This window comes from Engraulis encrasicolus, chromosome 11 (genome assembly GCF_034702125.1).
Source record: "Engraulis encrasicolus isolate BLACKSEA-1 chromosome 11, IST_EnEncr_1.0, whole genome shotgun sequence".
Lineage (NCBI taxonomy): Eukaryota > Metazoa > Chordata > Actinopteri > Clupeiformes > Engraulidae > Engraulis > Engraulis encrasicolus.
The window spans coordinates 42,174,849-42,200,437 of record NC_085867.1 but is presented as its reverse complement, the minus strand read 5'-3'; the positions used below and the strand labels follow the sequence as shown (position 1 = coordinate 42,200,437).

Sequence of the window (25,589 nt, the reverse complement as noted above, 5' to 3'; positions counted from 1 at the left end):
CAACTTCACAGGAGCTGTCAGACAACTCGTGACCTCATGGGAGCGCCATGTTGCTCTGTTGAGAGATCAGTTACGCTGCAGAGTTGTGTGTGTGTGTGTGTGTGTGTGTGTGTGTGTGTGTGTGTGTGTGTGTGTGTGTGTGTGTGTGTGTGTGTGTGTGTGTGTGTGTGTGTGTGTGTGTGTGTGTGTGTGTGTGTGTGTGAGAGAGAGAGTGTTATCTTTGACAGCCAATTCAGCATTTAACATTGCTCATTATTCATTGAAGTCAATCCTCCTGTCATTTCCAGCCTCTCCTGGCCTCTTGACCTGGTACTGTCCCGCCTCCGTGGAGAAAACATTTCCCTACCGTCAAATAGGTGAGAAGCGACATTTTGGGGGGTTTCCCCCTATTCAATATCCCAATTGCAAATGAAAAAAAAGACTTTTGAATAAAAAATTGGCAATATATTGAAGACAAACTTCAATGACAGCCCGGTTTCAGAGATTGGATTTTCTGGACATATCCAGAGAGACCGACCGGCAAAAAATATGATTTCAGTGGCACCTGCTCACAAGCGGCCCTGAAAAATTGTGTACTGTGTAATGTGTACTCATGGCATGTACCTATTTTCTCTCCCTACTGATGATTTTTTGTGTATCTTCCAATATAATTCTTTATTTTGTTGGATTTCAAGTGCTATTGAACATTTGTGGTCACAAAGGTCACACTCAAACAAAGGTGTAGGTTTGGCTTGGAAAGGGGTGGGGACATTAAATCTACTTTTGCATTAGGTTTGTGAAAAAGTGTTGTGGACGAGCCAGGTTGATCTCAAAAGCAGTGTTGCCAGATTGGGCTATTTCCCGCCCAATTGGGCTGCTTAGGATGGCTGTGTGCTGGTAAAAATTGCATTTAGCAGAAAAACCCGCCCAATTTTTGCTATAGATATCAATAGAATTGGGCGGGATTTTGTGCTTCTAGGCGATTGACACCACACACACACATGCGCGCACACACACACACACACACACAAAGACACACACACACGTGTGTGTGTGTATAGCAAAACTGCCTTTTGGTTTTCTTATTTCTGTTATTATATTTACCATTTTTTCACAAACATAATGCAAAAATAACATAACCGGACACTTTGCCGAATGTCCCCACCACCTAAGTCAAACCTACACCTGTGCCCCAAGGGAAAATGAAGGAGCTGAGCACCTCACAACACATTTTGTGGGGAATGCCTTGTCATATGAGGATGCCTTCTTTGATTTCACACAAAAGATGCCATGATTGGTCCATATTTATCACGCTCCAGAGTGCTGTTGTAGTCTTCAGTGTTACTCTTCCAGTCAGATCCAATTGCAGATCTCCAGATGTGTCCTAATCAAAAGGAATTGATGGCCAGGTTCACTTTGACTTAACCGAAGCAGGCCTCTCTTCTCTCCAGTTTGGTTTACATTTTTATTTAATCTTTGTTTCAGCTTGGTGGATGGTGTGAAGATTAGTGCCAGACTTCTGATGGGTGAGGCCCTCCTCTGCTAACCATCACTCCAGCTATTGGCCTACTTATCCAAGTTCACATTTCACAATAACACATTAAAGGAATAGTCCAATTAATTTAAGAAAATATGTAGTTGAGCCCTGGTAAAATATGAGAGTAGGCCTACATTTTTTTCTCTAAGCCTACCTGTAGGCTATGTGCCTATTTTCCTAGTTTAACAGAGTAGCCACATTAAATAGGCGTAGCAATAGAAGTCTATGGAACCAAACAAAACATCATCAAATGTACTTATAAACCTCTTTAAAATGAATTTAAAATTCACCAGAGTGGAAAACGACTATTTAGCCTAATAAACTGTTAAATTATTGGAGGATCATTAGGATAGAATCAAGTGTCATTTTATTCACTTCATAGAGGAGTACTGTAATTTTTCCACCAAAAAGTTTGTAGTGCTGTTAGGCCTATGCAATACAGTTTGCCAAATAGGCTTTAAAAAAAGACTAATTTTAGTATTTTACCCACCATGAGATGGCAAATCTGTGGTGAATCTGGTGAGGCAGGCGGCAGTGCGTCTGACCCACGTGGAATCATTGCGCATGTGTAGTTGGTGAGGGGGCAAGGTTGCCTGGTTTGTTTATGCGCTGCAAAAGCGAAAGCGTAATGGCGGCAGGCAGACTGTAATGAGCTAGCAAAATTAGCCAGGAATCTTCGCCAAGCGCTTTGAAGAGAAACGAGGGTCGGAATAGACTGTAGACTGTATTTTAGATCTTTTCGCCACAATGCAGATCACATTGAAAACCCTCCAACAGCAAACATTTAAAATAGACATTGACGGAGAAGAAACGGTAAGAGCTCCAAACCATGCATTTGTCGAAAGGGGGTGGAGGGACTCTCCGCTGAGTTAGCTTGCTAACTAGCTGTACCGTCAGCATTTGAACGTTTCGTTTCATTTGGAGGTTTCATTTAAACGTCTTGAATGTTTTTGTCAGTTCGTCAAAAAGTTCAACCTCCCTGTAAACTCAGCTACCTTGTGTCTCAATCTCGTTTCCATTTTGATGATTTTGGGTGGATAATATTTGGAACTTGGTTAGTTACGATGGGCTAGAGTTGTGGGCTCTAGGCTGAGTAATGCTAGCATACTGAGCGATAGCTTTTGTATTAACTAGCTCTCAATGTTTTATTCTCCCAACTTTTTACCGTCATCCTTCGCATTAAGAATGACAGACCATGTCAGGTGCTGTTCTCGAAATGTATTCAATAGTAGCCGACTCTGTGAAGTTGACACACGTTACCAAAGCTACACAGTCCGTTGTTTTGGCTAATTGTGGCTAAGTTAGCTTAATTGCTAACAACTTTTTTTTTGACATGCTAGGTAACGACGGGCATTGAGATAAGGCTAACATGCTAGGTGTGTTGCCATCACGTCACGGGGAGTAAAAAGTCAGCAGATCGTTTTAAACATATGTCCCCAACGTTTTGTTCAATTAGTCTGATATTGAACTATATGTGTTGTTCTTTTGTCAGCCAGTCCTTTTGAAGTCATTATTTTCTCAACCCGTTTTGCAAGTTTGACAAGAATGCATGCTAACCCATTGCCACCAGTTCAATTTTGTTGGCCTTCGAAATGACACTAGTTCTAGACTAGTCAAGACTCAGCCATTTCAATTGTACTCACTAATGCCCAGACTATGCAGCACTGGATAAAGAAAAGTGCAATGTTGGTGTGGTCTATGTGAGTTGTTCGATACTTTATGGTGTTATTATTCGCCTGTTTATTTGCAAGTAGTGGCTCACTCAACATTGGCTCGGTAATCATTTTTAACAGGGGAGAGTAGACTAGGCCTTAAAGTCCAAAGTCAGCATGCCATATATTTGACAGGTTGGTTGCCTTCCACTCGTCGGGAGGAATGCATGGTTCGATGGGCATCTCGTTCCGTCATGTAATGACAGTGTGCAGTTGTGGACAGGAATTGTGAAATGTTTGCACTTGCATAGACAACAACACATGGTTCTGTAATTCACCCCAAGAAACAATTTCAGCAGTGTTTGTTAAATCTGTGCTCATCTCACCTACAGGTAAAGGCCTTAAAGGAAAAAATAGAAAATGAGAAGGGGAAGGATGGTTTCCCGGTTGCGGGACAGAAGTTGATATACGCAGGTACAGTATCTGCTCCATTGCCCTGTGAGCTTTGTAATGTGTTTGTTTTTGTTGTTGTGGCGATATATTCACTTGACTACTAGACAGACACTATGTAAGTCCTAAACTGAATTGAATGGTGCATACGACAGAGAGACTGAGTTGTATAAACATTATGCCACTTTTCTGGCATGTATACCAGTGGTGTGATCGGTAACACATGGTTGACATTTTAATCTCAGGGGTCAATGACGGTTCAGTAGTAGCACACGTCAGGGTGGTGCAACCACAGCTAAGGCCACTATTGTCTGGATTAAATGATATTTTTTGGTTTTTAGTTGGTCATCTAAGAAGCATATTCATTAACAGTACATCCATTACCAATTACTAATTCATTTATGGGCATTAGCTGTGGTTGTACCACCCTGACATCTGATTAAAAAAAAAAACGTCATTGACTTCATGCCAATTTTATGGTACCGGTATGTGTATAGCAGTGGTGTGATTGGTTGACCTTTTGATCTTTACAAGTGCTTGCAGACTTGCATTTTGCACTTACTGGGGAATGAATCTGTGTTGTAGACCCCCGTTCTATTAAACAATGGCATGCCATTTTAGTGACACTGTGAAGTTAATATTTGTAAAAGCATTAGAAAGATGGGTGTTTGTATACCCCTCCTTTCCATGAGTTGTAAACTACACTGTGGGCCAGCACCATTTGTGAGACGAGGCTTTCTTTCTATTGTATCATGTTATCCCATTTTAGGTCAGTGTGTCGAAACGCTTTGAAGTTTATCAGTGACCCAGAGATATTGCACTGTGGAGTATTTAACAAAGCTTTTCACAACCTATGTCTTCACTTGTTGGGCTATATCTGTACCCTTCTGTGCTGCTCCCCAAGTATTTGTGACAGGCTTAAGAGTTTGATTATGTCATTGACATTTACATCATAAAAGGTATAAAATGTTTAGAGTGTTTTTGTACCAAAAGAAAAAGAAAAACTCAGAATGCCCGCAACCTTCAGCAGAGTTGTGGGTCCTGCCTCCCACACCTTCAGACATGCTAGACTCTAGAGCAAGCAAACACAGTATTTTATCGTTGCTCATCTCATGAAGTTCCTTTCTACTTGTATCTGGTTGTGTTTAGTCTTGACATAGCTCATTCATTTATTCAATTGAACCATATAAAAAGTTACACTTGTATGGTGTTTTTGTCCAAAAAAAAAAACCCCTCTGCTCTGAATGCCTGTCGTGGTTGTGGTCCCTGGACCCTGGGATACGTCCTAAAGCGCTTAAACACTGTATTTCATCACATCTCATGAAGCTGTTTTCTACTTTACAGGTAAAATCCTTAATGATGACACAGCCTTGAAGGAATATAAAATAGATGAGAAGAACTTTGTGGTTGTCATGGTAGCAAAGGTAAGTCTCACCAAAACGATAAATGGATGACGTTCATGTCAGTGACAGTTCAGATTACTAGTTAGTCTTGTGCGTTCATGTCAGTGTTCAGATTACTAGTTAGTCTTGTGCGTTCATGTCAGTGTTCAGATTACTAGTTAGTCTTGTGCGTTCATGTCAGTGTTCAGATTACTAGTTAGTCTTGTGACGTTCATGTCAGTGTTCAGATTACTAGTTAGTCTTGTGACGTTCATGTCAGTGTTCAGATTACTAGTTAGTCTTGTGCGTCACTTGCTGTTTGACATGGCATAATGAAATGGTGTATAATGGCACAATAGTTTGAAACTATTTGTGTGTGTGTATATACACACCTTTTGGCATTTTGATGTGTCTTAGTTATTTATTTTAGTAGTTAAGTTATTTGACAGGCTGGGGTTATGGGTGGGTGTGGTTCAGGCTCAGTTTCTGTGCTTTTCTTGGTAATGCTGTCAAAACCTAATGTGTGGTTATTGGCAACTTTGATAACGTTGGCCATAAGCTTTTAAAGAACACTCACTTAAAGCCCACCTGGGGAACTCCAAACTCCCATTGTCATTGTGGCACGGCACACACAGCACACAAGTGTTCACTGCACACAACGAAATAGAATTTTATGCCTCACCCGTGCAAGGGGGCAGGACCCAATGGCGAGGCGGTACCATGCTCAGGGTACCTCAGTCGTACTTCACGTCAAGTCTGTGATTTTAAAGACATGAAACATAAAACTTTTGGTGACTTGGATGGGATTGTTAAGTAGCTGTACGGCACTAATTAAGAGCTGGGCTTGTGAACATACTCCAATTGAAAAATGCTATGGAAAATGATGTAATGTTTTCTGGGGATCAGGAAGAGACCCCATCAGGCTTGTTGAGGGTCATGACCCCTAATCAACTCACTTCTGTACAGAAAAGTGGCCGGTCAGAGAGGTCAAATTGGAGCTGGTGCTGTGTTTTTTTTTATTTTTTAAATGGTTCTTCAAGACCATTGTCATACCCTTGTTTGTTTGTCTTTTGCTCAAAGCCTGCCACCTGATGCGTAGATGCTGGGTTGGCGGTGTCTAGTCGTTTGGGATTTAGTCATTAGATAAGATAAAACTTTAAAGTGATACTCTCGGATTTTTTACATTGGAACCTATTTCCTAGTTAGTCTTGTAGACATGTGGAGATACTTTTTTTCTATTCCAAGCAGTCCATCCGTTGAACCCTCTCATCACTATACATGACCTATCACTTTGTGGCTATTCCCAAACTCTTCGGTTTTCTTATAATAAAGCTGACAGTGGAACGTGGAATATGTAGGAGTGAGGAAATTTTATAATTGGATTTATTGCGCAGGTGGCGTCCTATGACTGTTCTGTCCACTGGAATTCACAGAGCTCCTGAGAGCGACCCATTCTTTCACAAATGTTTTAGTGTGCATGCCTAGGTGCTTTATTTTTGGCTAGGCTTTGGCGTTGGCTAGGCCAAGTGAGCGATTCTGATCATTTGGATGGGTGAACTAATGCTTTTGGTAATATATTGTATCTGGTGTTACCCAAGACTCCGGTGCATCAGCTATGTGTATAATAATGTAACACAAAATGTGTCTGATGTTGCCTTCCCCAGCCTAAAGCAGTCCTACTGTATCCCAGCCTCCCTAATCTCTGTACCTGAAAAACGTGATATAGGACAGGGCTATTCAAATGGCGGCCCTGGGGCCAGATGCGGCCCTTGGACAGCAAGGTTCTGCCCCCCCCAAACCCCTTGAAATACAGAATCGTTCTTCAAAATTTAGAGATAAAAGTATGGGTTCCGTTATCGTGCTGAAACGGGACACGGGACGTTGAAATGCAGGAAATTACATCAAAGAAATGCAAAACTTTCTGCAAAACTTTCTCCACTTCAATGAAATCTCCCATATTTTTTTCATTGACAGTCGGCAACCATAATACACGGGTATAGTTCGGCCCCTTTACTGGAAGGAATTTGAAAAACTGGCCCTCGTTGACATTTAATTGAATACCCCTGATATAGGAGATGTATCAGCTAAGTGTATAATAATAATATGATGTAACATGTGTCTGGTATTGCCTTACCCGGCGCAGTATGTCATTTCCATATACAATAGCATGTGGTACTACTAGTGGTTAGAGAGTTCGTCTTTCAATCTAGGGGTTTCCGGTTCGAATCCCCCCTGACCTCTCCATCCATGGCTGAAGTGCCCTAGAGCAAGGCACCTAACCCCACATTGCTCCAGGGACTGTAACCAATACCCTGAAAATAATATTTGTAAGTCGCTTTGAATAAATGAAAGCGTCAGCTAAGTGCAATGTAATGTACTAAGCCTGTCACACATGACTTATCGGGCCTACTGACGATAATGTTATGGGGGGAGTGCTTGTGCTGTACAATTCTGAAAACCAGAGCCTTGATGCTGTAATGGACTGAACTGTGACTTTTGTGAATCAACCGTGCCCGTACCCCTAAATGTAACGTGCCTGGTGTGTTGCCTTCCCTTCCCCAGCCTAAAGCAGCCTCAGTTGCAGCCCAGCCTTCCCCTGCTACCCCGGCGGTCACTAGCTCCAGCTCCTCCAGCTCCAGCACTGCCGCCGCCTCCACCACCCCCTCCAGTGCCGGGGCCACGGCAGCAGCTGCCGCCCCCGAGAACCCCCCAGAGAGTGCCTCCAAAGAGGACAAGCCTGCCGAAGACAAGCCGCCCGCCAGCACCACGCCCGCCTCCACACCCACCCGGTATGCTAGGCCTTTAGGATCTGGCCCTTATAAGGACACTATGTATATGCAATATTTGTGCCATTTTTGAAGTGTAATGTATGCAAAATCATACTATGTATTTACATTGCGTTGCAGAGATCTCCTTTAGAATTAACACTCTGACTAGCCCTGGCCTGTTCGCTCTTCCACAGCCGGCCTGGGATTCTCACTTTTGTTTCCAACTACCATACTGGGAGTCACCATGTTCGTGATGCCAAAAAAATTCTAACCAGAATGCATTGTAATTTTACTGGGTGCATGTGTGCTGCCCACATTTGTTTAGAATGCCTGGTCAAGAACATCCCCTACGGCAAATTTGTGTCACGTAGCCCACAGGGTGCTAAACGGACAACCCGTTAAATGTCTGTTTGTTATAGACCTTTTCTGTTCGGGCAGCATACATTTTTCACAAATCTTCCTTTTATGACATGGACACTGGAAAATCTGAAATATCACATGTAGTGCATTTAAAAGACAAATATGTTATGTTATCTTGTTCTGTAATACTGTTCTGTTAGTTCGTAACATTTGCAAGAGACAATTGTTCCATGAAGAAATCCTGCTAACAGTTAAGCTAGATTTATGCTTCGGACGCATAGCCTCTGCGTCCGTCCGTCTTCTGTCTGTGCGAGTCCACGCCCCAGAGGCTCTGTTCCCATCGTCGAGCGCCTCGAAAAAAATTTAACTATCCGTCGGACGGACGCGAAGGACGCAGACAAAAAGGCGCTATGATTGGTTGTCTCGCTACTTCCTTGTTCTTGTGGCAGCGCAATGCCGGTAATTTGCGAGAGCAGAGCTGTATTCTGTTAAAAACTATATTAATGCCTTGTGTGTAAATGTGTGTAAATACACGAAGCTACAAGCTAAGTAACAAACAATGCATCAGTTGAACACTCGTGGCACAATGCCTGAGGTTTAACTACCGTAGCTTCCTCCACCGAATGTAAACACACATCGGCAGAATCAACTGTCTTTACATGCTTGCATTTTCTACTCGTGAAAACAGACTGTGTATGTCAAATAATGATACCAGTACTTGCCTTTGCAATTTGTGTGAAAAGACCTGGCTAAACGGGCTAGAAAGCAACATTGCTTCATAATGACCGCAGTGCTTACAATGTAGGGAAGGTAATCGCAATTTCAAATGTGGCTCGCAACAAGACCTCGGACCTCGCAGATCTCGCAGATGCATGAATACAAAGTTGGTTCGTGGCCACTCCCACGCGACTTTTGAGGAGCGCAGTTGCAGAAGTCTAATCTGACCTTCACAGTGACTTATTTATGGAAGAATTGTCTCTTGTAAATGTAGGGAACTATTGCTTTTTATACGTTAACTCATTGGATGCCATTTCTTGCAGTACTCCAGCAGCAAATGTAAACATCTTTGAAGAGGCAACATCTGCATTGGGTGAGTTGGTGGAAAATCTTTAAAATATTGAATCATTTAAATCTTCTTGTGTCTCTATAATTCAGGGGTGGGGAACCTTTTTCATTCGTGGGGGCCACTTCAAATTCCCCCAAGAGCCGTAAAAGTCCTCAGAGGGCCGTACTATAAACACAAACCAGGATTTCTCCATGCACTTGTGGCCTATATTGAAGGCAGTCGCCTTAAAAACAGACCCCACCTTCTGTGGGTCCCCTGAATATAACATCTTCTGAGAGTGGCCTATTCTTTCACAAATGTTTGTAAATACCCTATGCATGCCTAGGTCCTTTATTTTATACGCCTGTGGCCCAGCCAAGTGATTAGGACACCTGATGCTGATCATTTAGATGGGTGAACGAATACTTTTGGTAATATAGTGTATGATCCTGATTAAGTCCTTTTCTATGATACATCTGTCCCACCCCACCATGTCACTTCTCTACTTTGATGGCCCTTATGCCACACAAAATGAATGTTTTCTCTGCGTGTTTGTCTTGTGTGTCTGTGTTCCCCAGTGACGGGTCAGTCGTACGAGAACATGGTGACTGAGATGATGCTGATGGGCTACGAGAGGGAACAGGTGGTGGCCGCACTAAGGGCCAGCTTCAACAACCCCGACAGAGCTGTGGAGTACCTGCTCACGGTGAGGAAACAAAACCCTCCTAGATAACTGACTGGCTACGTTCACATGAGACATTTAATTCGGATTTAACTCCATTTAATTCTGAATAAAGCTTAATTCCGCTTTGGAAATGTCAAGTTAACACCTCTTAATTCGTAATTAAAGGAAAGGTCAAAATAAACTCCACAGAACTATTTAATTCTGAATTATTAATTCTGAATTAAATCATGTAGGATCAAAACGTAGTGACTGTGGCCAGCAAAGGAGTATTCCTCCTTGCTAACGTTCCGATGGTCGAACCAACTTCGTCAGAGTTGACCAAGTCGACGAGATGCTTTTACCACTGAAACCATTTTCACCATGTTACTGTTTTTACTGTTTCGATTGTCAAACCATCTTCATCAAGAAGTCCAAGAAGATGGTATTACCATTGAAACGTCAGTCCCTATGTTGTTCACCTGATAAGAATTTCATCTGTGCTACTCAGTTCTTTTCCTCTCTCTCTCTCCAGATTAGTTACTCTGGTTTTGCCTCTGGAGTGCCTAAATACAGCGAGAAAACCCTCTTTAATTTGGGAGTACCTGCTTGCATTGTGATCTTGCAGTGTCATTGTGGTACCTACTTACAATCAGAAACCTTAGCCTTCTCCTAATGGTTATAGAATAAAGATGCTTGACTCAAGGCCTGAACCTAAAGGGAGACGAGGAGTCTGAGTGTGATTGGTTGTAATGAATGGTACCTACCTCACCTGTTGTTTCTACTTAATTTACCTGCTCTTATCTTAACTCCTTACTGCAGAGTCTCTGTTAAAACCTACTGGCCACCAAAATTGTAATCACTAAGTCTTAATCTGTTACTTAAGTCATAGAAATATAGACCCGTCAAGATGCCCATTCACAGTAAGAGGCTATGATACAAAAACAGTATATTTACACAAGGGCCATGCCACTTAACACTTTGTGCTTGATGTTTGCAGGGTCTCCCAGCTGAGGGAGAGGGCACTGGTGGTGGTGGTGGTGGTGGTGGTGGTGGTGGCCCGGTGGGGAGTGCAGTAGTCGACCCTACAGCTGTCCCCACAGCAGGACTCACTTCTCCCACAAGCACAGCTCCATCGCAGCCCTCCGCTGGCTCTGGAGGTAAGGCACTGGCACTCTCACACACACACACACACACACACACACACACACACACACACACACACACACACACACACACACACAGTATCTGAAGGTAAAGGATTGATTGACTCACATGCGTATGCACAAAATAATTTAAATTGTAATTTAAACATTTTCCAGCCAACCCACTGGAGTTCCTGAGGAACCAGCCCCAGTTCCAGCAGATGCGGCAGATCATCCAACAGAACCCCTCTCTGCTCCCCGCTCTCCTGCAGCAGATAGGGAGAGAGAACCCCTCACTTCTCCAGGTATTCATTAGCCCAGTAACGGGAATCGGGCAAAATGTGCCCTTCGAGGACAACACTGTATTTTGTTCAATGTGGCCACAATATTGATATTTTTAGTATTAATTCAGTACAGAAAACAGAATCCTACATAAAACTGTCGAGTTGCTTTTTTTTCTCCATAACCAGCATTGAAATGAGATAAAATTCCATGAAATGTCCTCTCTTTTAGTTGGCCATCTTTGGATCTTGTCCTCATTTATTGTTGGTCATCTCGATTTGGTCCCCTCTTCTAATTGGTTGTCTCGAAATGTTGCTCTCTTCTAAACGGCTGTCTCGATCGCCTTTTCCAGCAAATCAGCAGCCACCAGGAGCAGTTCATCCAGATGCTGAACGAGCCGGTGGCGGGGGAGGGTGGCCAGGGGGGCGGCGGCGGCGGCGGCGGGCCAGAGGGAGTGGCGGAGGCCGGCGGAGGCCATATGAACTACATCCAGGTCACACCACAGGAAAAGGAAGCCATCGAAAGGGTAATGCTCGCATTATATCTGAGAGAACATTTTTTACTCGATGTGATGCGATGGTATGAATTGCGCTGCTTCACTGTGCCATGTGAGGGTTCAAGTCTGGCTTGGGTCATTTCCCAGCCCTGTCCCATCTCTCTCTATCTCTCTCTCTCTCTCTCTCTCTCTCCCCCCTCCCTCCTTCCTCCACTTGGCACTTAAAAGCCCATGAAATATAAGAAGAAAAGATTTTACAGATTGAATTAATCAGCCTGTTTGGTTAATGAATTCATTTGCCTCAGTTAAGAGGATGAAAATTATTTAAATCATTCTCCATCGTGCTGTAGATTAAAGGCTGTAATTTTGCCCTTTGTGATTTCTACTAATTGTTTTTTTTTTTTCTAGCTAAAGGCCTTGGGATTCCCTGAAGGACTTGTTGTTCAGGCCTACTTCGCTTGTGAGAAGAATGAGAACTTGGCTGCAAACTTCCTTTTACAACAGAACTTTGACGATATGGACTAAAGGGAGACGTAATTGTCCAATCCCCCTCCCCATCCCCTTTACCCCCACCCCACCCCCTTTTTTTGTTTTTGTTGTCAGTTTATCATATTGGAGAGAAAAAATATGGACCATCAAGAGTTTCATTAATTTTACTCCAATTCTCCTGCTTGATAACACTGGATTGTCATCTCCGTCTATATCCAAGAGCTGCGCTGTTCTTCTCTTAAGATCACCATCAATAAGTAAAGACGAACTTGCTTTATCTGATATCAACTGTGTGCTACCTGATTCTTTTGTTATATAGCACCAACACTTTTTCTTTTTTTTGTTCCTGTCATTACGAGGAAGCTAAAGACCAACTTAAAGAAATGAGGTTGATGGCTGATGTTCTTCCTGACTTTAGAGATGGAGCCTTGTTTGGCAGGCTTTGGTTTGGCTTTCTGCATAAAAATGTTCCTGTTTTTGATTTCTCTCTACCTTTCTCTCTTTCTCTCTGTTGCTCTGTCTGTTTCAATTGACCAATATAGGGATCCAAAATTACTCAACAACAAGAAGAAAGAAATGCTGTTTTAATTGACAGTAAAGATTTTTAAAACAACAACACATTAGTTTTCTGTTCTTTCTGTTTTTGTAAACTACAACGCGTCCAAATCCTTTTATTTGTGTAGTGCATGCAATGCAGACAAGTCCGACAGCCAGCTGCAGTACAGTACAGGAATTATGATATTCTCTTGTCATCGTAAGGAGTGCAACGCTATTTGATTTCATAATCAAACACATTAAAGGCATGTATATGGCTCTTATAGTTTACATTAGTTGACAGTTGCTGTCTACAATTTGTCATTTTTTTCAGAGAAAATAAAACTTTTTAACAAAATGAATAATGCCCTGATTTTATTTGTTAATATTTTTCTGGGCTGTGTTCACTGCGTCAGTTGTGGAAAAGACACTTGATTAGGCATCTCTACTGCTGCTAATGATGAGGTTTGTTTTTAAACAGTCTTGGTCTTCAACAGGTTTTTTCGTTATCACATCCTGTGAAAAGGAAGACCTTAAAATGCTAACACAATACCGGTATGTTGTTTGTCAAAGTGGTAAAATTGTCCTTAAAGAATCTCATCTTCGTTTAGCCTCAGTGACGATGGTGAACTAGTCTACAAGCAATATCGTAATCCCCATCCATAAGGTTTGCTATGCTTGCTTTGCTATGCTTGCCTTTGCGCATCCTGTACTTTTAATTGATACAGTATGTGGGCTGTGTATGTCTTGACTATTTGTGAGTCCTGTCACATTCACCGAAGCAGAGTATGAGCATGACTTCTCAAGTGTGCCCTCTACTGAAATTGTGCAGTAATACATGTACAGTAGAAGCCTCTTGTCCTCATTCCATGCGCATACCATGGGACTTCCATGAGGCGTCCAAGCTGTTTCAAGCCTACAAGGTCCAATCATGGTGCAGTGAAAAAAATATGCTCCATGTGTGTGCAGACTGGTTGCATTCTATGGCCACTGTGGCTTGGGTCTATGTGGTCTTTTATACTAAAGATACTTTTTAAAAAAATCTCATAAGCCGGCAAAAGATGATAGCCAATGGTTGCCAAATAGCCAAAGTGTTTGTGTGCGAAATCCCTGCCCTTTTATGACCTGTCATTTAGGTAGGCTGAAGTGCAAGGAAGAGGTTAATCATGGCCATATCGAAAGCATCTTGACATCAGATGGCACACGATAGGCCTACATTTTGACCGGTTCCACTGCATATACGCAGGACCGGTGACTGCTTCGGCCGGGCCCAGGACAATGTCATCTAACAGGGCCCCCTACCTATTACTGAGATATAATGAGGAGGCAAATCTGTTTCCCCTTTGGCCCCTGCCACATCTCTTGGAGTACGTTGCAATATGCGACCTTGCCTCCTCCACTTGCGCTTGTCTCCTCGTCCCGTCTCCTGGCCCCTCCTCCGTGGAGAAAACGATACATTTTCCCAGCTGTCAGCCTAGCCACAACAATGTTTGAGGGACTGTTTTTCATTCACCATCCCAATTGCAAATGAGAAAAAGACTCTACAATTGAGCTTTTACAAGATATTGAAATATAAGGCTGTTGTCAGTGATGTCATCATGACATATTACTTCCTGGTACGAGGAGAGCAAGTGGAGGAGGCAAGGTCGCATATTGCAATGCACTCTTGGTGTAGTACTGGCCTTACTCCCTCTCTTCCATGTTCTGGATTGAATACTGTGCAGTAGCACATGCATCCAAACCTGGCCACACCTTTGCAATGATGTGCCATCTTAGATGAGCAGAACTCACGGGGTGGGACTCAAGGGGTGGGATATGGACAAAAAGCAAATGTGACTAAAACATCAGTCAGTCAGAATGAAAAAAAAACACGTAAAAATGGTCAGTGGATACTAGGAAAGCCGACAGGGGGTGGGGGGGGGGGGGGGGGGGGGGGGGGGATAGGGGTTGCAGAATTGTACTGTCATTAGATTGTATATATTGGCTGGGTGGGTGGGTGGTAGTGGGGACAGTGTTGCCAGATTGGGCAGGTGGCTACTTGGGATGAGCGTCTGTGGGTAAAAACGGGAAAAATTGGCCATTTGGCATTTTTTTCAGCCGTTTTGGGCCCATAGAAGTCAATGTAATTTGTTGAATTTGGGCGGAATTTAGCACATTTTGGCAGTTTTTGAGAACCTTTTGGGCGGGATTTGATCAGACATATCTGGCAACACTGAGTGGGGGGCCTTTCAGATGGCTTTGTCCTGGACCAGGCCAAAGCTTTCAGCGGCCCTGCCTGCATGCAGTACCGGTCCATTCAGCCGTTTCTCAGTGGCTTCACTTCACTCTGATCTCCGAATACAGATTGGACACCCTGCGCTCTGCCTTTAGTTTCTATTGTGCTTTTGGATCTGAGTTTGGATCATATGTTTTGGATTTGGGATCAGTTTTGGTGCTTGGATTACAATACCGGCAAGTAGGCCTATCTTCCTGTTTCCATCTTTGTGCCTTCTGTGGGTTAACAGACTATTCAACTGACTCCTGTGTGTGTGTGTGTGTGTGTGTGTGTGTGTGTGTGTGTGTGTGTGTGTGTGTGTGTGTGTGTGTGTGTGTGTGTGTGTGTGTGTGTGTGTGTGTGTGTGTTAGAGCTACCTCTGCCAAGCTCCTGTGTGCTTTGCCCTTGGGCTCATCTTGTTTTGTAGTCCTACCTGTATTGGCACCATGAACAGTCCTAGTAAACAAACTTTTTACTTTCTGTTTTGACTCTGGTTGGCCTGACAACCATGAATATAAAAAGGTTTTCTCATGACTTTTATGTGGTAGCATTACTTATGATGGACATAATGTCCATTGTCAGCAAAATCCACAACATGCCTCATTTTTTTAATTACCGGTACTGTGTTGGTGGGTAAAAGTCACACATTGAGATGTTCAAAATAAATCTTTGGCTGTGTTCAACAGAATTGTGTTAAATACACAGACGTCTAAATCAGGCCTGGAGTGGTAATACGGCAGACAGGGCATTTCCCGATGGGGCTTCAGGGATCAATGCTGTTGTTGCTGTTGGTTTATTATTATTATTATTATTATTATTATTATTATTATTATTATTATTATTCTCTCAGAGACTGGCCAAGAATGAATTGCCTCTAATCAATTCTTTTAGCTGGATTTGCTCATTCATTCATAGCTGGTTTCAGTCCGTGGCCTGGGTGTTGTAAGCAAAAACACCTCTAGATGGCAGCACTGACCATGAAATAAGGACAGTGACTCAATGCTTCTGTTCTACATGATGAGAACGATCTGACTCTGGCCTATTCAAAACCAGGAGTGATTAACATAGGCCTAGTGGATTTTTTGGGGAAACAAGTTTCACATTTGAAATGTGGAAATAATTTAAGAGATCAGTCTTTGACACAGAACTCATATGGGAAATAGTTGTTGTGAATGTTTGCTCCCAACATACACACTGCACTCAAACATGTGCAGTTTAAATGAGCACATCATGGGACTTCACATTATGTAAACATCTGTTTTTTATTTTGTCGATATAAATGCATTAGACCCTGTTAATTGGATTATAAACGGCATAAACATGGTTCTTGTTCCAACGATAAAGTAATGGGTGTTTGATGTCGCTGGAAATTCCCCAGCCATTCTTCATCTGTCACCCAGTAAGAACGACTGGTTCATTTGACTTGTCTTCATCACATGAAATGAAAATGCCTTTTATAATATAATCATGTTATTGATTGAATTAAAGGAAGGCAGACAGATCTTTCTTAGAGAGCAAGATAAAACAAACAAAAAACTCACACTGCACACTAGGAATAATTAAACGACAGCTTTGTACATGACAACATGACAACACATTTTGGTTAATTAGTGTTTATTCATCATCTGTTTGTTCTTGACATTTATTTAATACAATTATTACAGTGCACATGTTGTAATGTGTGTTTGAGTAATACATTCATCTTTTGCCATTTAGGAGTTGGCTTCTATCATTAGCAGTCTGCAGGGCGAAGGGTCGGATATGCAATATAAAAAAATAATTGATAGACCTTGTTATCCTCTTCCATTTACCCTCTATACATGACTAAATGCCATGGGACATGGGTGAAGCCTGCCTACTGTCCTCTGCCATCCTTAAAGCATGGTATCGAATAGTTCTCTGACCTTTCGTATGTTCTGCACCTTGCCGAGCAAGGCCTATACTATTTGAATTGTTTATTTCAGTCTTTTCACTTCCATAACCAAGTGTTGTTGTTTTTCCCATAAACTCTTCCCTTGAAAATGTTTGAGAGAGCAGGTATCAGTATTATGATGTGTAAAGCGTCATTGAGTGTCATAAAAAATGTGTTGTATAAAACATTATGTATTGTTATTATTTGATAATGACATAATTTTTTGAATAATATTTGACGTAGGCCTACCTGCTTCTATGTCAAGAGGTTCTCGTGTTCCTACCTTGTGCTAAGCAGTTTGCCACATTCTGTGTTGGGACAAGGATATCATGCACATGTTTGTCTTCACAGCATCTCCAGTTCTTAATTCTTGGCCATTTGTAATGCAGTGATCAGTTCCACAAGTGGACTGGAGAATTGAACAAAAAAACCCGATTTGATTATTTATTGCTTCGTCAAAGAGCCCAAAAACTTCCAGCTGTCCAAACTTGATTTCTAAAGGGACTTGGCATCGCCACATGTTATTTAAGGATTGTGTAACAAATGACAGGAATGATGGAGTGAGGGGTGGGAAATGGGCAGCTCAAACCTAAACGCTGATTTCACATTCAAGTACAACTATATCAATAGCCAGTCACAACAAAAGCAACATGCAGACTATTTGTCTGATTGATTTAAGTTTTCATTCTATTCTTTAAAAAAAAAATCTTTTGAAGAGTGTAGGGAGTTGGTTGGCATTCTGAGAGGGAAAAGACACCTTCTAGTGTAGTAAGGTGAGCGCTGGGACTGTATGTGTAATCTTAAACTGTTTGTCACTGATCAACTAATTATTTTGATTAAAAAAATTAATGAACAACACACACAACAAAGGAATGGATTTACCTTAATGTCTGCCTTACTTGGCTAAAATGAATAACCATTTATCTTACTAAGAAAACATCACAAAACCAAAATGTCTCCATAAGCCTCAATGTTTATTCCTGTTTACAGAGGACTGAATACATAAAATACAAAACCTTTACAAAATATTAACAAATATACAAAACTGAGTATTATATTACATTATTTGCCTATGACACTTTTGTTCAGAGCTGTTATTCTTATTTTTAACATTGTATGTCATTCATTCATTTATTTATTGAACATTTATTTATACAATTATTGTTTTGTTTGTATGTTTTATTTAATTTTATTACAAAAATAGGCATGTCATATATTTGTCAAAGTATTGCACTTTTCAGCCACAGTGCAGCTAAAGTTGCCATTATCATTCAGGCGCCTTCTGTTAACCTGATTAGAGACGAGATGTGAAAAATAGGACATCAAACCCAGGAAATGCACAGATTATCAATTACATGGCACTTTGACTTTTTTTGTTTGTCAAATCCGTTTTCCTCTTTGGTACCTTTACAAATAATAAAAAAAACACTGTTCAGTCAAGAAGCACCATCCTTTGACAGTTACTAAACATGTCTGTACCTGAAATTAATGATTTTGCAGAATTAATATAAAAATAGATTTATTAGACAGTAGGATGAACAGTGTGTGTTTTTGTAAAAACAAATGGAATGTCTCTTTCTTTTTTTTCATAAAAAGGCCTCTGATTTACATCATTTTGTCTGGTTGTCAACATCCCTGATATTCACGATATATTCCAGTCATACTTTGGCACCTGGCTCCTCCAAGTTTTGTCAATATTGTAAAAGCGTTGAATTCCAGTTCCATCCCAACACATATAAAGGGTCTCCAAGTATGAACAGCCAAATGGAAGACAACAACATAAACACATCATTTAAAAAAATACATCTATTCTGGCCAGCCCCTTCCTGGGCCACTGTTAGCCGTGGATGAACACAGCTTGTCGGGTCGTTTTCTTTTTTTTTAATGAGAGCGCATCAGAAAGGCAATGCATGCAAAGTCCATACGGCAGTCACGCGATTTTGCCTTTCTTTCTTGCTTTTTTTGTTTTCGATTTTGCAGTCTTTTGTGAAAAGTTTGAAATGAACAAACTGTCGTTTTCCAGTGAAGTTATCATAAGTGTCTCTTCATGTGCAGTGCAAGGTGGTCGGAGCGCGAGAAGGCTCGGTCACATTTCTGACACTGGAAGGGCCGGTGGCCCGTGTGCTTCCTGTAGTGTCTCGTCAGCTCGTCGGAGCGAGCAAACTTCCAACCACAGCCCTCCCAGTCACAGTGATAAGGCTTCTCTCCTGGAGCAGGAAGAGGAGGAGGAGGAGGAAGAGGAGAAGAAGCAGATGATGATGATGATGGTGGTGATTGTGATGATGACAGTAATGATAATGGCGTTGATGATGATGACGTTGATGATGATGAAAACATTGACGATGATGATGATGATGATAATGATGATGATGATGGATCAAGATGATGAAGATGACAAAGGAAACAAAACAAGAAATACAAATGAGTACCATTACAAGACTACTAGCAGTTGCCAAACTGCCTCTTAAATTCAGTATTGTGCATCTTAGAACAAAATAGGACGCAAACAGACCCTCAAAATCACACAATGGGTGTTCAAATCACACCACCACCCCCTGTAACCAATTTGCTGTTACCAGAATGGCAATGACCAAGAAGTCATAATGTAGGCCTCTTACTAAAGGCTGTGTTTAATGTAGTAGTAGTAGTGTAGTACTATGGTAGTGAAGTCTTTTCCAATGACTATTACAACCAGGGTCAGATTGGAATGGGCTAGGGCCCTGAGGGTACAGGTGACTAAAGGCCCCCACAGAGGGCAAATTGCATGTCAAAATTACATAGGTCTCATTATAATATAATAGAATATAATAATAGAATATAATTCCAAGACAGGAATTAAGAATAGCATATTTGCAGACATTTGTTTTTTTACTGCATCTTATCACGATTCTGTAATTATTGGTCCATGTCCTTTGGCCAACCAAGGCCCCCATGGCAGTTGGGGGCCCCTAAACTGTAGCCATATCGAGCCTGTGCCTTAATCCGGCCCGGAGTACAATCATAATGTACCACTAGTGGTGGAGCGATGTGCCTTATGAGGCTACTTTTAGAAGAGCAGGAAAATCAGGTGTGTAGCGCTGTTTGCTCAGGGATCAATCGCTAGTTGCTGTTTAAATAAAGGCTCTTGGCACCTGCTAGCTGTGCTGCTTATACTTGCATTTCACTACATGTGAGCCAAAGGACTTTTTCTATTCCAAAAGTGTAATTCTGCACTAAAGAAGCTGTTATAACCTCTGCTAGTACGTATTTAACTGACACATTAACGGGGTAAAACATGAAACACAATTTCATATCTGCAAAAAAAAGAGACTGAGCAATAGGTTGTGAAAGTTAACAATTTCTTTTCCTCTTTGTATGCTTTGTATGCTGCGCAACAGCATGAGTAGCCTAGGTAATCAACATCGTCTAACAACAAAGGTTAGGATATTCAATGTACAGGACTCTTTTGTTAAACAACCAGGGTCATTTCGATCAAAAGTTTGTTAACCCAATAAATAAATAAATTAAGAACACTTTACATATTTGAGATGATGGCACGTACCAGTATGTGTCCGGTGATGTGCTTTGAGATGTGAGCTCTTAGTGTATGTTTTTCCGCAGCCGGCATAGTCACAGGTGTGTGTGGCTATCCTCTTCCGGGGCCACGAGCGGCGGCCACGCTTGGGCTTTGGCTCCTCAGGTAAACACTCTGATGGAGACATGAGCTCTGTGGGAGAGAAGGAGAGATGGAGAGAGAGAGGGGGGGGTTGAATGGCGGAATTTTGAAGGAAGGAAGGAAGGAAGGAAAGGAAGGGCGTGAGTGTGTGTGTGTGTGTGTGTGTGTGTGTGTGTGTGTGTGTGTGTGTGTGTGTGTGTGTGTGTGTGTGTGTGTGTGTGTGTGTGTTTTTGTGCGTGTGCGCGCCTCTCGAAAGTGAAAGCATGCTCAAAGGCAGAGACACACTTGCTGACAACTGTACTATTGTATAACAAAAATATAAAACAAGACAAAAATATCTGCTCTCAGTTTCAAGCTCCCACACCGTCACAGTGCTTGGGCATTCTTTTAATACTTTTGACTGTTCCATTTCAAGCATCTGAAACTGCACTGACTATATTGACTGTGTGGTCAGTCCATGTACAATATGTGCTTTCAATACTCTCCATGTAATACTCCACGAGCATGTTCATCTTACGTATTTTGGAATGACCATAAACCCATAAACTCACCTTGGTACTGCAGAGACGGGGGCTGAGGGAACGGCGAGAAGCCCAGAGATGAGTGGTATCCCTGGGGCAGGGGCAGTGGCTGCTGCCGACCCAGGACCTGAGAAGAGGGGTGGTGCTCATCCGGGGACAGGGACGAGGTGGAGCCCCTGGGCCCCATGGGGTGAGCTCCCGGAGGAGGGGGGAACGCGTGAGGAGAGTCCAGTCCTCCCGGTGGCGGTGGCCCTCTTTGGCTGGGCCCGTGCCTGGAGGAGTTGCCCCCCAAGTGGAGGTCTATGGGCCGGCTGATGGTGCAGGTGCTAGGGCTCTCCTGCTTGATGTGGTGGGTGACGAAGGCCAGCGAAGAAGGGTCCGAGATGGCTCCGCCACCACCACCACCACCGGCTTTACTGACACTGACGCTCTGGCTATAGTCTCCGAGGTCCATGGTGGTCTTGACCACAAACTTGCCATGGAGGCTTGGGCTCGGCTGCAGGTAGGCAGGGTCCAGCTCCGGCCTCATCAGCTCCGCCACGAACCCCCCGGAGGGGGACACGTCCGTGATATCTGGAATGTATAACAGGTCGCCAGCGGAGCCCTGCGGAGAGGGGAGCTGGTAGGAAGCGTATCCAGGGGAGGAGGACATTGTTCTGGACACACTTGACATGGTCTCCTGCTGCTGCTGCTGCTGCTGCTGCTGCTGCTGCTGTTGCTGTTGTTGCTGCTGGAGCATAGTGTTCGACAGTATGAAGTCGTAATCCAGCAAGTCTAAGTCTTCGGGCTCTTTCTTGGCCATCCCTGGAGGAAAGTCCAGGTCGGGGACGCCGGGGTGGTGGCTGCTCCCACCTGTTGTCAGCGGACCGGGTCTCTTCAAGTGGGACAGCTCCTCTTTCCAGCGCTGATCAGACAAGAAGGAGGGAGGGGAGAAATACAGCCCGGTTCAGGACACACAGTCACTGCAGAAAACAGCTATGAGACCTCATGTGTAATACAAACCTCAGTATCACTGTATAATGTAGAAACGATGGAGTTTGTCTATAGCCCACTCTTTAATAAGGATCACCCCTTGTCAAACAAAACCTGTTGTCTATGGGGCGGCTGTCTACTGCTCTAACAAGAAAGTCTTCTATTCTAGGCTTGACTGAATAGGAAGAGTGGGTAGTAGCATAGGCCTCAATGTGATATGGAAGCTTCAATTAAACTGTTTGCAGATTGGTGATTGTATTTAGTTAGGCGCGGTAGGCAGGTGTAGAGCTGATAACCTGTGACTTCACGAGGTCAGAATGGAATAGAATCCAATGAGACGGTGCCGGCAAATGACCGGCCGCTCTCTGCTCTATTGTGTCAGGCGGGCTGGGCAGACGGAACGCAGTGGAGCGGCGCATGGTGCACGCCCCTACAGCGGTAGTTGAGTGCGGCAATGTTTCTCTACACAAGAATAACTATAGCCTAAGCACCACAGTGACATAACCCGCGACAGCAACGAGTTTCCATAGATCGGGCATGAATCGCAACATTGTGGAAGTGTTCGGTGTGGAAAATCTGAGATCCTAAGATTTCGGGTTTAGCCTATCTACTGTGTCTCCCCTCCCTTCATAGAAATCATACTCACTATACTGGGCGATCCCGGCGGTTTGTTCCTGACAGCTGCACCGCTGGCGAATGTGGATATGGATGGCAAAAGCGTCCCGCTCAGTGCCATGTCGAGATCACTGATGGTTGCCTGCAACGGTACAAGAGCTGGTAAATCCTCGTTAGGGTTTCAGGTGGGCTATTAGTAGCCTGCGCTCCAATGAAGAATAATATTCAGAAGTCAAGGGCATCGGAGACGAACACGATGAGAACAGCTTCACCCAAACACACCTCATGAATGGAAACTTGTTTTTTTTTGTCCCCCAGTGCGATTTCCTAAAATAAAAAGGGTGTCGAGAGCGAATAGGTATCCAGTCTGTATAGTCCGTCGTGACCTGTCCTTGTATTAAACTTAAGTCCAAGCCATGCTTGCTTGTAAACTGGCGAGCATCCGACTGGTCTTGTTCAACTATGTCTGGATGCGAGTCCCGCTCAGGAGAGAGGCGACACTCGGGGATTCCCTCCTCTCCCTCTTGCGCGCTGGTGTGGCCATGCACCGGCTTGAGCGGCAGAATGAAGTGTCATTGCGCTCCGTCTGGCTGCACTCCTACTTTAAATCATTGGAGGACACGCCTCTAGTTGCGCAGCAACAACAGCGAGTAACGTCACGCCGCTCGCTGTTTGTTTGTATCCTGGGCTAGAGCGATGGCAACAGAGGGCCCCGCGCACGCCGGCCCAATTCTTTTTTTCCCCTGCTCTCTCCTAAGCCACCTAGAGGAATGGGTCCCTTTAGCTATTAGTTCAACGTTGGAAAACGTCACTGTTGTCGAAATAAGTTATTAACTCCATAATGTTTGACTCACTGTTAGCTTTTTTTCTCTCTCAGAAAAAAAACTTTAATAGGCTTATGGTGCTTGCCTTCTGCCATAAGGCTATAGCCTACACATAGGTCTGTCAGAGGCGCTTTTATAAATAGAATGTATATACAGTAAAGACTAGAGGTTTGCGCTCACCACAAAATGGTTACAAAAATAACGATAAATGAAAGGGTGGCTAGTATAGGCTAGTACTTTTCCTTATTTCATGAAAAAATACTTAAAACAAAAGGAACTGACTTGATTTCTATAGGTTATGCACTGCATTAAAACATCATTTCACCACAAACTATTGGGTATGAACGCACAGTTATAACATTGCATGCATGCCTCTATGACATTGGTTTTCAACACATGTTGGAACTCTCTTGTAAGTCATAATGTGGTCTGCTCTTGCCCTGTCTAGCACCTAAACTATTCTCAGCACATACTCTGCAACTCTGACAAAAGATTGTTTGGGTTATGGAACCATTAAATATTCCATAGCCTATGTGTAATTCTGTCCATTGTGATTTTATTTTTTACTGTGGTGAAGAAGAGCATTGCATTGCAAAGGTTTATTTGTGTGTGTGTGTGTGTACGTGTGTGCGTGTGTGTGTGTGTGTGTGTGTGTGTGTGTGTGTGTGTGTGTGTGTGTGTGTGTGTGTGCGTGTGTGTGTGTGTGCATGTGTGCGTGCGTGTGTGTGTGCATGTGTGCGTGCGTGTGTGTGTGTGTGTGTGTGCGTGTGTGCGTGCGTGCCTGTATGTATGTGCGGGTGTGCGTGCGTGTGCGTGCGTTGAAAGTGTGATTTTACCATTCTCTGTCGGTGAAAGAAAATGTCTGCACACTTAAATGCTTTTTTCTCTTCTTTCAATGGCCAAGCTTTCTGTCTGTGTCTAGTGACCCTCCTCAGGGCTCAGTATTCTCTGTCGGCAATAGGAGCCTCCATATGTCAGTCTTTGTGCTCCACACACCAACCATTCACTCCACTGTGCTACAACTTGGTTGGTGTCGTCTGATTGCTGACGTCACTGGTAAGTTTCATGCACTTAAACTCTTAAGACACAGCCGCTATTATACATTTGCTGTTCCCAGGATGGTAATGACCAAGTGGTGTTGTACTGCTTATGACTGTGTGATGCCGTTTTTACCATGGTAGCAAAGTCTTCTCAATGACTAGGTACTACAGCTTTCCACTGCTGTAACACTGCACACTATGAAGCTACACCAGGGTTCATGCTTCAAACTTCCTACTTCAAAGTCATTGACAAAGTTCAACTACTACCTCCACAGCTCACCTTGGCCGTACGCCCTTTCATTCACACAATACCATCGCGACTGCACTCTGCACTAGTATTTCCAAAGGAGACTTTGTTTACTCTTTACATCCTTATTCTCCAATTAGGGGCTTGACTCATAGTAATGTGAGTAGGTTATATGGTGTTTGTGGAGCGATAGTGCCTGGGTATAAACTCATCCCGCTGTCTGTGGAGGCAGCTTTGCAACCCGTGTGCGGAGAGCAAACACACTTTTTGTCCACCATCCTGGTGCATCAGGATCTCGTCCGTTAGGTATGTCAACAAACGGGTCTTGGTTTACCTCCGCAGTGTGTTTCAGTTATTCCTTAGAGAAACGCACTCCATGAACCATGACGAAATACGAGGGCATGCAAACACAGACTCACAGACATAGACAGAAAGACACACACGCACGTACTCTCTCACGCACACATACACACACACACACACATACACACACGCACACGCACGCACACACACACACACACACACACACACACACACACACACACACACACACACACACACACACACTCAGACACAGACAGACAGAAAGACACACACACACGCATGCACGCATGCACGCACGCACGCACGCACGCACACGGCCGCACACTAGACGACTTTGCATACACCTGTTCAAAAGCTGCCTTCCTAGTAACCTGAGTTGGTTTTAGGTTCTGCAAAATCACTAATATTTGCCAATATACTCTTGCCTTTTCTAGAAGAGAAAAAA

The 25,589-nt window shown here is 43.2% G+C and overlaps 2 protein-coding genes across 4 annotated transcripts; one reads left to right on the top strand and one right to left on the bottom strand.

Annotated features, from left to right (window-relative positions):
* The first annotated feature begins 2,047 nt into the window (after positions 1 to 2,047).
* rad23b (RAD23 homolog B, nucleotide excision repair protein) lies at positions 2,048 to 12,528 on the top strand. Its single transcript, XM_063210669.1, has 10 exons — positions 2,048 to 2,329; positions 3,561 to 3,642; positions 4,963 to 5,042; positions 7,563 to 7,789; positions 9,169 to 9,218; positions 9,752 to 9,879; positions 10,835 to 10,994; positions 11,157 to 11,284; positions 11,614 to 11,787; positions 12,166 to 12,528. The coding sequence occupies exons 1-10, from the start codon at positions 2,264 to 2,266 to the stop codon at positions 12,280 to 12,282; spliced, it is 1,212 nt and encodes a 403-aa protein (XP_063066739.1). The 5' UTR covers positions 2,048 to 2,263; the 3' UTR covers positions 12,283 to 12,528.
* A 5,369-nt stretch (positions 12,529 to 17,897) lies between these two features.
* Positions 17,898 to 23,297, bottom strand: klf4 (Kruppel like factor 4). 3 transcript variants are annotated; one of them, XM_063210667.1, is made up of 5 exons: positions 22,992 to 23,297; positions 22,741 to 22,851; positions 21,153 to 22,026; positions 20,488 to 20,652; positions 17,898 to 19,153 (listed from the first exon to the last, which is right to left on the bottom strand). In XM_063210667.1, exons 2-5 carry the CDS (start codon positions 22,828 to 22,830, stop codon positions 18,978 to 18,980), a joined length of 1,305 nt encoding a protein of 434 aa, XP_063066737.1. In that variant the 5' UTR covers positions 22,831 to 22,851; positions 22,992 to 23,297; the 3' UTR covers positions 17,898 to 18,977. The 3 variants fall into 3 exon arrangements, with proteins under 3 accessions (XP_063066737.1, XP_063066736.1, XP_063066738.1); XM_063210666.1 differs by having other exon boundaries at positions 22,741 to 23,296; XM_063210668.1 differs by lacking the exon at positions 22,992 to 23,297 and having other exon boundaries at positions 21,153 to 22,084; positions 22,741 to 22,826.
* Positions 23,298 to 25,589: the final 2,292 nt, after the last annotated feature.

Bases quoted from the DNA above. Each gene is read 5' to 3' on its own strand.
- rad23b (XM_063210669.1), top strand. From the start codon at position 2,264: ATGCAGATCACATTGAAAACCCTCCAACAGCAAACATTTAAAATAGAC. The intron at 7,790-9,168 runs GTATGCTAGGCC...CATTTCTTGCAG, and splicing joins CCCGCCTCCACACCCACCCG to TACTCCAGCAGCAAATGTAA. The intron at 9,880-10,834 runs GTGAGGAAACAA...TGATGTTTGCAG, and splicing joins CTGTGGAGTACCTGCTCACG to GGTCTCCCAGCTGAGGGAGA.
- klf4 (XM_063210667.1), bottom strand. From the start codon at position 22,830: ATGGCACTGAGCGGGACGCTTTTGCCATCCATATCCACATTCGCCAGC. The intron at 22,027-22,740 runs GTGAGTATGATT...TTGTCTGATCAG, and splicing joins CGCCGGGATCGCCCAGTATA to CGCTGGAAAGAGGAGCTGTC. The intron at 19,154-20,487 runs GTACGTGCCATC...TTCCTGCTCCAG, and splicing joins ACATCACCGGACACATACTG to GAGAGAAGCCTTATCACTGT.